This window comes from Protopterus annectens, chromosome 13.part0, assembly GCF_019279795.1.
Source record: "Protopterus annectens isolate FY-2018-M chromosome 13.part0, PAN1.0, whole genome shotgun sequence".
NCBI lineage: Eukaryota > Metazoa > Chordata > Ceratodontiformes > Protopteridae > Protopterus > Protopterus annectens.
Genome location: NC_056747.1, coordinates 1,156,934,601 through 1,156,946,910, shown reverse-complemented (window position 1 = coordinate 1,156,946,910; position 12,310 = coordinate 1,156,934,601). Strand labels below are relative to the sequence as shown.

The 12,310-nt window shown below is 37.0% G+C and overlaps 1 protein-coding gene across 2 annotated transcripts in view; it reads left to right on the top strand.

Annotated features, from left to right (window-relative positions):
• The window catches only part of MPP2 (MAGUK p55 scaffold protein 2), a 1,397,885-nt gene that overhangs the window by 1,143,632 nt on the left and 241,943 nt on the right, over positions 1-12,310 (top strand). For both annotated transcript variants that reach the window (XM_044055155.1, XM_044055154.1), the window contains one exon: positions 5,298-5,500. In XM_044055155.1, the coding sequence (XP_043911090.1) occupies positions 5,298-5,500 (203 nt within the window). The remainder of the gene's footprint in view (positions 1-5,297; positions 5,501-12,310) is intronic.

Here is a 12,310-nt window from a genome sequence, read left to right as displayed (position 1 = left end):
TATTTTGATAAAACAAATTTGCCTGCTGTAATCAATACTGAGCATAACATTTTTAACCATGATCAGGGCACAATGCTGTTGCACTAATATAAACAAATGTGCAGTAGTACCATATGAAATTCAAAAATTAGGTACAAGATGCATGGTTTTAGCACATGATGTTCCAAAAATAAATATTTTACAGTATACGGCATTCAGAAAAGAACAGCATATTAAGTACAAAAGGCACAATTATCATATCATGCATGGTTCATTTCTTGGTTAGTACTAGACACAGAATATCTTGAACCAGTTGTGTAACTAGCTGTTGTTGCACTCTGTGCTGTCATGCTGTCCCACAAAGAAGCATTCCTCCCTCTTAACTGTAAGTTTAAGAGCAAAAAAAAAAAACTGTAGCAAACTGCTTCCCACATTTGTAGCAAGCAGCTGCTACAGTTTATATTATTCACAGAGTGCTACAGTGTTTCAGTTCTAACTGCAAATGCAATACCAGCATTCAGTGCTCCTAATACATTGAAGACCATGTGAGATCTGCCAGTCATGACCCTTAACACTTTCTGCCTGTGGCAACTGCCCCCTTCACTCTACCCTAGCTATGCCTCTGTCTTCTACATACTCCTGCTTGGGTGAGTAGAAAGTTATCTGTACACTAGGCCTGTGCTAGAGAAAAATATTTGATCTGGGTGGAAGCAGCAGTGGTGGAGCAGTGGTTTTACTATCCCATAAAGCTTTTGCATACCACATATCAAACTATTTTAAGTCATTTAAATGAGTTTAAAAGCTTGGTACATTGTTATTTCAAACTTTGGTATAATGATGCGGCAGTCTGTGCATTTTAATGAGCTGATTGCTGTAACCAAGGGTATAGGATTTGATTCCTTCTACCTCTATTTGTCGTCTATGTAACACTAAGTGAAATATTTAACCAGATAGTTCTCCCAGGTCATCCCTGAGAAGTGACACTTCTTTCCAGTGGGCTTACCCAATTAGTTAAAGTATAAAAAAATGTCTTATGAAAACTTTACCAAAGCATAATTAAGCTTGCTGCCAAATGAATACAGTCTGAGTTGTAGCATAAATTAAAGTAGCACAACTTAGGATGGAAGCAAAACTCCAAGAAACCAAACCCTTTATTGTAAAAATAAAAATAAAAATACAGGAATAAGCACTTTCGTCTCTGTAACCATATCAAGCAGATTTAATCACATTTACAATCAATAAAAACCTTCTGGTTTAAATACCATCAAATCATTCACGTTACCACATTAACTAATTAAAATTTAAAATAACATCTAATTAATAAATACTAAAATAATATCCGACTCATTAAATAGAATCGTTATTTTAAAAAATATTCCTACCTAATACAAGCCTTCAGTTTCAAACGACATCCAGTAGAGGTCATCGTTTAGCCCACACCCCACAACAGCATTTTAATATCCAGTATAATTCCCATTTTTCTAAATAAAGTGACCAACCTCCACCTCTTACATCAATACTGTATAATCGGCACTTAGTTTTAGATTCAGCTCTTGCCACTTTCTCAGTAAAATCTAAAAGTAAGTGCCAATTACATGATTTTAATGAATCAATTTTTTGTTAAAATTGAATCTGGTCTACAAGATGAGATAGTTCAATTATCCATCTTAATAAAGTTCCTTGGTGTTTTAGAAGTCTAAGTTTTCTTATCTGGGTGTTTTGGCTTTGTTTACTGCAGTTTGGATCCCGTTGTTTTCTGTATTGGTTTTTATTTTCCTCAGGTGCATTGTGAGTGCCTGCACTACTTATTGTGGATACACTGGGATATGCCACAGCCTGATATGGAACTAAACACTGCTATCAATGTACCAACAAAGGGTCACTCACTTCATGACCTCTTAATGGTTGGTAGCAATCCTCTACTTAAATAACTGCATCTGCCACTAGTAATATGGGAGCCACTGTGCAAGTGAATAACATTTTTTTTTAAGTAAGATTAGCATTTTAGAAAAAAATCTACAAGACTACAAGAGACTCCAATTGCAACAGCTAAGCTTTTCTGCTTCTTTGGAACTTGGGGCTGTACCTCATGGACTGAGAATTCTTAAAAATGCCAGTATATGCTAATACCCAGAGTTATTGAGAATGTGGGAAGAGCTGAATCTAAAACTAAGTACCGATTACATGGTATTGATGAATCAATTTTTCGTTAAAATTGAATCTGGTCTGCAAGCTGAGATAGTTAAATTATACATCTTGATAAAGTTCCTTGGTGTTTCAGAAGTCAAGTTTTCTTCTTTGGATAATTACCATACTGTGTCATAGCACTGGAACACATGCATTCGCTGTCTTCTAACACACTTTTTGTGTTAAGTAGTTTTAAGTTTCCTGAGTTGAGGGCACTGGGGGAGCATTCACCAACTGGTTGTTTACCTTCCATGAAGATAAACAAGCATAGGATACCTTTTGTGGAGTAGATCCCCTTATAGGCTCTTCAGTGGAGTGGTTGACACTCCCCAGGCCAAAGAAGTAAATAGAAAAGGAAAAGCTTTTTTGTTCAAAGTAATCCACTCTTGTATTCCTCTAGATATTTTGTGGGTGGACAGCTAACCAGAGTAGAATGTATTAAAACCAGCAACCACTCTGACTCCAATAACTAATGCCCAACGTTTATTCACAAAATCACAGTAAAAAAATAATAAATAAAAATCGGGTCAAGCGCTTTCGTATTATCACTTCTTCAGAACAAATTCATCACTCATTCATTCATGTTCATTTAACCCTGGGGTTCACTAGCATTAAATCTTAGTTGCCATTTAACTTCAGCCCTCAATAATTTATTATTCCAATCACCACCTCTAAAATCATGTCCTACCACTTCTAATATCCCAAACTTAAAACTATGACTAGGGAACATTTTTACATGTTTATACAGGGCATTTTTTTCATCTTTTTCTTTATACTATAACAGTGCTCATATATCCATGTTAGTATTAAACATGAATTAAAATATAGGGCATTAAAACGTTAAATTTTAGGGTACATATATATATTTGTTTTAATGAATATTCTCTTCTTTCTATACCTTTTGATACTATTATATATTGCACACTGCTGTTCTTAGAGTTTGATACCATTTTTGTATGTCTCTTTAAAAGATTGGTTGTACCTAATTAAGGGATTGTTAATTTATTATATAAGGCAGAGTTGTGAGTGATGAATTTGTTCTGAACTGATTTTTATTTATTATATTATTATTTTTTTACTGTGATTTTGTGAATAAACTTTGGGCATTAGTTATTGGAGTCAGAGTGGTGCTGGTTTTAATTGTCGTGTTGTACCACTCTTCACCCTTGGTTTTATTATCAGAGTAGAATGTATACATTCTCAGACTCGAGTAATAAAAACATGATGCAATCCTCCTTTGAACTTTAAATTATCCAGTTTATTCAAGGTAATCAGCTCTTTTGTCTATCAGACTTAATCAGATGCAATGTTTCTTTGGAGATAAAGGGGTGGAAATAAATCTTAAACCTGTTTTGGAATATGTCCTTCAGCAGCATATGGACAGATAGTCTAAGCTCCCTTTAAATTTCACAGGCAAACTGAAGTTAACTGAATTGAACATTGTGCAGTCGGTTCTGTATTCTGTCACAGTAATGTCATTTCAAATCTTTGGGAGGGGACTGACAGATCAGTGTTATCTCTAATGCTGTAAAGTTTGAGAGGTCGTTATGTAGAGAACTTATAAGCTACTAGGCCTGCAATTATGCTATGTGGCATGATGACTGGATTGTATATGAAGGCTCAGTGCTGCAAGAGGGATTTATTCTGCAGTAGGTCAGCAGTGAACAGAAAAAAGAGGTTAAAAAAATATGGCTAGATATTTTTTTTATTTGCTAACTCTTATAGAGTCCTATAGTTCCTAAAAGGTCCTGTCTTTGATTATATGGTTTGGCCTTGGAGGGATTTGTAGTTGTCTCCCCAACAGAAAAAAAAAATGTCTCAGTTGTTTTGCCCCAGAAAACAAATGAAAATCAGCCTTAAGCTATTATTCATAGTAAATATCACTACAGCAAAACCTGTCCTGCACTTTCAAACTGATTTGCTCTTCAGTGCTAAGGATGAATTCATAGTCGTCCAAATTCCCTAAATGGTGACAATTTATTATCTGGGAATTGCAATGACTAGGAATTGCTTGACTGTACAGCAGGAAAAAACATGCAGCAGAGCTCCTACCAAGTGCACTATACCACAAGTACCATGAGGAGTATACAGTAGGCCCTAATCCCGCTGTTCCAGGCCATGCACATGCACACACACATACTGGCAAGTACAGTAGCCATTTCTGCACAAACACTCACTGAATTTTCTGAATAGCATCCATCCTGTCAGGTAGTATTGCTTTCTTGAAAGATCAGTATAGTCTGAAAATGAAAAAAAAATAGTTACGTTGAGCTAGACAGTAGTAATATCATTGCAACACTATAGGTAGATATTGTTAAGTTTTTGTTCTACTCCAAAATGGCCTAATGTGAATATCTGTATTGACATGATTTTGTTTCTGGACTGAGCATTTGCCTTCCTGCAGTATACTGTATATCCATAGAAGATGAAGTTGTAATAACCATATTTGTCCTCCTGGTTCAGAATGAAAGTACTCTGAATGAATGCCTACTTTCAGAATCTTTGGACAGAGTGGAAGATTTTCCCAGAAGCACACTCTGGTTTGTGTCATCTGTCCTTTTGTAAGCACACTGAAGTAAGTCCTTTTTTCAGCTACAGACAGTGCTTATATTAGATTACTTTTTGTGAAGTTGAGGAAATGGTTACCTGCAGGGACTCCTCTTCCCCTCCCCCTTCCAGCAAGGCATGTATCATTTCCTGAAATTATAGCCACAGCTGTTCTCTGAGTTGAGATTAATTCTGCAAAGTCAAAGAGCTACAAATGCTCAGAAGATTAGAACAACATGTGTTTGACCCCAGTGTGACTGGAAAAAATGGAAGAGCTGCAAACATTTCCCAGGGTACGTATTTCCTGAACCAGACATCAGTATGATGTAATATTCGGGTATATATATTTCCCAATAAAGTATCACAAAACTTCTTGCAAACCCAAGATGGTGAACACAGAAAAAGCAGACTAGTAGCAGAGAGCTCTACTGACCAAAGTTGTAGTCTGGCTACTGCAACCAGAATGATGACATTCCACTTATTGCCCACTAGTACTTTTATTGGCTACTACTACAAACAAAAAAAATGTGAATTCTGGTTTCATTCCATCATTTATAACAAGGCTGTTGTATTTTTTTTTTCAGTTACATCAAGGAAGCCTAAAGATGATGAAAAAGATGGCCTGATATACAGATTTGTATCACGAACAGAAATGGAGAATGACATAAAAAATGGGCGGTACTTAGAGCACGGCGAATATGATGGAAACCTGTACGGAACCAAGATTGACTCCATTCATGAGGTTATTGATGCTGGGAAGATGTGCATCTTGGATGTAAACCCCCAGGTATGACTGGAAGCAGCTGTGAACCCTGATTTAGTATTATATGAAACTGTTTGTGCAAGGTCAGAACTGATTCCTCACATATAACTAAGGCCATAATTCAATGGTTAATTGCAGAAGAACCCAAAGTATGATTTCAGTGCAGCCCATAGGCATGTATGACAGAAGAACAGTACCTGAGGGTGCTACTCATGTGATGGGAGAATAATCCCCCTCCCGCTGCACAACGTAAAGAAATTTCCCAATGTGATTATCGGCATCTTCCAGGTAGGGTGAAGAGGAGTCTTTTCAGTTGATCGAAGATGCGCCTACTAGTACAACTGGCAAAGAAATTTGGTCATTTTGATTAATCCTGTTTCTAAAGATGGTTCCCTAAAAACATGTCCCTCTGCGTTACTTGTCACTTTTACAATGGCTCATGAAAGCAACCAACACTATAAAAAAAAAAACACCCCGAGTAACAGTTGCTTAAATCTTTTGTGCATAATACACACAGCCTTACAATCATGTGCCTGTTTGATTGACACAATATCGCATTCTCATTCTAACCTGTATTTTAGTACTTGATGTCAGCTAAGTATGACTATCCCTTAGATGTGTTTATTTTAAAAATAATTAAGAGGTGACCCATATCAGCCACTCTCATGAACTGCCGTTCCTCAGTACACCCTATCATGGTACCCCCTCCTTAGTGCTGACATTGTGTACAGATTCAGGCTGAAACCACCTCCTCAAACTTTGTCATGCAAACTAACTCATACTGGAATTGTGCATGTTAATATGCTGAACTGCTTTGGTTTGGACTGTTGTATATTGAATGTTTAGGTAGTTCTTCATCCTGATCTGGTTTCACAGGCTTTGGAGAGTGAAGGAATTCTGCAAAATCCGTCTTGGTTTTCACACTGCTGGTCATGGATCCTTCTGGAAAGAAGGAAGTGTGGGAGGCTAATTTAGGATCATATATACCATGTGTGACAGAAGGTGTGCTTGAATGGTAATGTCTGTTGTCACTCAGGTTCTTTTTTTTGTTCTGTTTTTTTTTTTTTTTTTTTTTTTAATTAATGCAATTTCTAATTAATTAAGGTAAGTGTAACAGCTTAGCTTAGAGAGTAAGACTATAAGACTAAGGAAGAAACTGCGGAATCTTGGAGAGAGAGCAGATAATGGAATTAATCAATATGGGAGCTGAACAATTTAATAATAAAGATAAGGGAAGTGAAGGGAGAATGAAATAAAAATGCTGCTATTTGAAGAATGCCAAAGGACCGGCGAGTTCAGATGCCTGCCTCTCCTTCTTACTGTAGCCTCACACTGCTTACTAAGCATATATCAGCCATAGCAGTTCTCTAACTACTGCTTGGAGCCAAATCTTCCAGTACCTAGATGATAGGCTGTTTGCTGCTTGCTCCCCAGGACTACTAAATTGCCAACATGTACAGCTTCTCCTCATCCTCCCACATTCCAAAGACATGCTGTAGGTGGATTGGACACTCTAAATTGGCCCTAGGTGTAAGTGTGTGCCTTCTGTGGAAGGTTAGGCGCTGGGCTGGCAACTCAACACTGTAAAACTCTACTGCCAATCATGTGTGGACAGGTGATCCGCTGTGGCAACCCCTAACCGGGAAAAGCCGAAAGAAGAAGAAGAAGACAGTCTCTCCTCATCAAGTTCAACATTCCCAAGTAACTATGTAACCCCCACTTAGCATTGTATCTTCCTAGACTGTACTTTGAATGCCAAAGTCTTTAATACCTTCACACCAGAAGAAAAAAAATGAAAGCTCCTCCAAACATCTTTGCAGTGCTTGCTTTAGTCCTAAGGTAATACACTGGAGCATGTACTTAAGATCCTGAGATATGTGTAGTAGTTATGTACATAGTGCCCAATGCATGATTACAAGATCCTGAGATATGTAGTAGTTATGTACATAGTGCCCAATGCATGATTACAAGATCCTGAGATATGTGTAGTAGTTATGTACATAGTGCCCAATGCATGATTACAAGATCCTGAGATATGTGTAGTAGTTATGTACATAGTGCCCAGTGCATGATTACACATGAAGCCATTGCACTATTTTCTGTATTTGTTATCGCAGCAACACATACAGCTAATATCATCGAGAATCCATAGTGCAGACTTGTGTGTGAAATACCTAGCATGGTGGCTCCACCCCCACCAGCCTTTCCATGAGCAAACCATTTCAAGATCCCCTACCTACTGCTTTTCTCACCCCTGATGCCTCTGTCATAGTATGGTGGTGGCACCCCTAGGGGAGGATGTCCCATGGTTCCTGTTATCCCTAGGGCAGGATGTGCCATGGTTCCTGTTCCAGACTGCCCTTCCCTAGGGATCTTCAGTGGTCAGTATCAGATCGCATGTTGCTTGTCTTGTGAATCAGCAGAGTAAAAGGCACCCACTCATTTTCAATATGTGGAGACACAGTGAAGTTTTGGGACTGGGTTATAGCCCACACACTATTCCTGGCTGCAGTCCACATACCAGAGATGAATATTACAACGAACCAGAAAAACATGAAAAGAAGATGATGGGAACAACCCAGTTGTGTATCTCTCTTCATCATCATTGAATGTATTAAAAATGTAGACATCATCATCATCATCATGTACTGGATGTTAGGAATGTGGACGTTAATCTACTTCTAGTACTGCAAAAGTGCAGACCTTCACAGTGTGTGATATCTGTATTAAAAGTGTATGCTTGTGACAGTCAGTGATATGCTACTATTCAATTCATTTTGCTGTAGGCAATGAGGCCATAGTAAATAGCAATGCGTTCTGATTTCTAAGGCATTCTTTTTACGTTTCCTACCTTTAGAGGGACATGGTCATTCCTGTGATATCCTGCCATATTAAGTCATTCCTGGGCACATTTTCCACTCAGGAACTAGTTCTAGAGCTACTCTGACTTTCTCAGAATATCCCATCGTTTGTGATCTGAGTACTATCTCATTAGGATGCTACCACATATCACTGCAGTTTACAGTTCATACAAAATGTTACAAATATTCGCACGTCTTTGCATTCAGAGTAATCCCTGCAGATGCTGCTACTCTTTGTCCTCTCATTTAGCTTCCTTAGAACTGTGTGGTACTAAAATGTGGTAGCAAGTCATGTGGACAATCAAGTAATTATTAACACGCATGCATTATTCTAATAACAAGGTTAGGAGTCTGCTGTTCATTACCTTTGTGCTGACGCAACATCGCTGCTGTTCTGTCTCAAAAATATTGTAGCACCCAGAGCAAACATTTAAAACAAGCAGCACTTACACAATAATTTGTGAAAACATCTTTAATCCTTCCCCTGTAAGATCTTGTTTGCCAGCAAATACGTACATATTGTATATACGTACATCACTCTCTCTCTCTCTCTCTCGCTTTCTCTCTCTGTATATGTATATATATATATATATATATATATATATATATATATATATATATACACATACATATATATATATATATATATATATATATATATATATATATATATATATATATATATACATACATGTGTGTGTGTGTATATATACAATATATAGATTTGTTAACCTAATAGGTAGACTGCTTTAAAGACCCTGTTCAGCCACGACTCCATCCCATATGGGTAGAAGTCAGTGTAAGCAAAAACATACATTTGTGCAATTATATAGTATCCATACACAGTTACAAATTTCAAGATTATGCATGCTCTACACTGAATATATTTGTATATAGAGTTATACATAGTAGAGGAGTTTATACATATAAATACTGAATGGCAGAGAGAACATACAATATGCATAATTATTACTTATTTGCTGTTTAGAACAGATATACATAGTGATATGTCCAGGGAACAAAGTGGAGTAGATAGCAAAACTGTTAGCCTGTATTTATAAAACATCTGCATGCTGTGTCACTAGGCGTTTCTTGGCAAGAGTTGTTCTGAAATTGCAAGAAGAGTTTCTTTGTCTCTCAGGTCAGGAGGATAACTGTTCAATATGGCAGGACCAAGCCATGAAATGGCCCTTTCACCAAATATTGTTTTTAACGGTGGTCTTTGAAGGGAAATATGATTAGGTTATGAATTTCTAAAGGAGCAATTAGGTTCTGTAATGATTAGGAGTCTTCATCTGAGACAGTCTCCTTTTAAAATGTTATATATTCAGTTATCGGGAGCCAATTTGCCGTATGTAGAAGACTGCAGTGATGAGTGGAGATGCCTGCCAAAAGGGCAAATCTGTAGATTTTGTTTACAGTGGAATTCTGGGGGACATATTTTAGTCTGGGGAGGAGATCAGTTTTGGCTATGGCCAGTCTAGTGACAGGTGCAATACTCTATAACAAGGCTTCAGTTGGAAGAGGACTTTGTGCACATTGTTATCTGTGAGTATAGAGAGGGTAAGAGAATGGTTAGGACTGAGACCAAGTATTTACATTCTGTAACAGCAGGTACAAATTTTTTCTGTCTTTTTTTGGTAACCTGATTTTGTAATTGTGTATATTTGAGTGAAGGGAGGAGAAAAACATTACACTGTTTTTTTGGTGATTTTTTTTTTATTGTTTACTGACAGTTTGTTGCTTGAGGCTCATTGACACAATTTGTTGAAGGACTGTGGCTATTGGGTTTACAAAGTATGGTGGTCATTTATTAGCTTACAGTAGGAAAATGTCATCTCTGTGACGTACAGCATTCAATGAGGGAAGATCATTTGGGTGTTTGTTAATGAATAAGGAGCTGATAACAGGGCTTAGTACTTAACCTCGTGAGACTCCTGTAATGAGTGTACCAGCTTCAGATACATGATTATTTGAATACATTTCAACAGTTCTGTTCTCCGGAAAAGTTTGGAAACATTTAGTATTATTTTGACCAAAGGTAAGTTTGTCAAGCTTGGTGAGAAGAAGATTGTAGTCAGCTGTTTAAAAAGCCATATTCGTATCTACAAAAATACCAACAGTAATGAGGCCTTTGTTCATGTTACAATAGATAGAGTTGGTATTAGTGAGTAGAGCAGTTAAGGTGCTGAAAGCATTTCTGAAGCCACATTGCTTATCTGATAGGAGGCCAAAGCTATTTTATGTGCTTAAGAAGTCTGAAGCTTTTCAAAAATTTTACTTAAAGGGCATAGAGTAGAGATAGGGCAACAGTCTTTATGGCATTTGAGGAGGGTATTTTTGGAAGGTGGATAATGACTGAAGGTTTTAATGCAGGACACAGTATACAAGTAGTTATGGATAAGATATACTTTACATCTTTGCTAAGAATTACTGGATAAATTGAGTGTTTGGGGGATGATTGTTTAAGGTTGTTAAGTAAGCTGATAGTTTCTTTTTCAATGATTTCCCTAAAATGGAAATTAGATGTAAATTCAGCAGTAGGCTAGACGGGGTCTAGAGCAAGGTCGTTTACTGGAGTTTGATAGTCATTATTTGTAGGTCTGAATGAGTTAGTGATATCCTGGATGGAAGATAGAAGAAAAGATTTAAAATCTTCTGCTACTCCCTGTGTTAAAATAATGGGTAGGTGGGTGGTTGGGTGTCGCTATGTATATGATTGGTCATTTGTTTCAGTTTTTCCAGAAATGCTTGTGATTAGAGACAGCTGAAAGTTGTTTCTAGTTTTTCTGAGGTTTAGTAGTTTTGATGAAGATTTATATCACTTTCCTTTTGCTTCCATGAACTCCAGGCAATGTCTCTTTTTAAAATATCCTTTAAAAAGCAGGGGCATGCTTGTCTCCACATCTCCTGTTTACACACAGAAAAAGCATGTCTCAAATGTCTTGAGAGGATGTTTGTGAAGAATGTTTTGCTGTTTTTATTTTTCATATTGCACCTTAGTAAAGTTTATTGCAGATACTGTGACTTACAAAATCCAAGGTTTAGTCTGCTTAGGGTATACTATTAGAAGGAATAGAAGTTTACAATGCCTCTTGGTGCTGTGACATTATTTGAGCATATTGACCAATTTCTGCTCCTGCACAGTTGTCTTATATTCTCCCCTCCCAACCCATTTCTCCAGCTGTCCTTTGGCCCCTTGGCCCCGTAGCTTTAGAATTACCATTCCATGCCTACATTTCCAGTTAATTATTCTAAATTAAAGACATAGTACATTATTTCCACTGTAACCAAATTTCTTGCTTCTACAATTGTAAATCTGATAGTTACAGTTGCAACTTTCTTCACAGTAAAATTTGTTTAACCATAACTACAATTCTTTACATACATTCATCTCATCATAATTCTTTCCTTTCACCCTTGTACTTCCTTTATATCTCCTAAAACATTTGGCTGGAGACATGCCTTCAAATCTTGGCACTCACGACTAACAGGAAATATATTTTACAATTCATCACCATAGAGCACAAATTTTCCCCAGATAATATTTTATGAAAATAACTAAAAACACTTGAACATTATGACTGTTTCAGTTATACTTCCTGCAGGTTTATTCAATTGAACAGTAAGGTTCTTCATGTTAAATCTGCTTACATTGTACAAAGATAAAATTCTGAGTAAAAAAACGTTTGAGAGTTGGCCCTTATGGCAGAGCTCCAGCAGTATCAAGGTTGAATGTAGTGACCACAAAGACAGAATTCTCAGTGAAAATGTTTGGGAGTTGGGTCTTATGGCAGAGCCCGTCAGTACTGAGTGGGATGTAGTGACCACAGGCTCTGCACTCTGAAGGAATCTGGGGCCTGAGAAAATATATATTTTTTTATAATATATAATTTAAATAATAATCTTTCAATAATTTAAATAATAATCTTCCACTATTTTCCCATTTGGAGTCTTGACTGAAATATGTCTC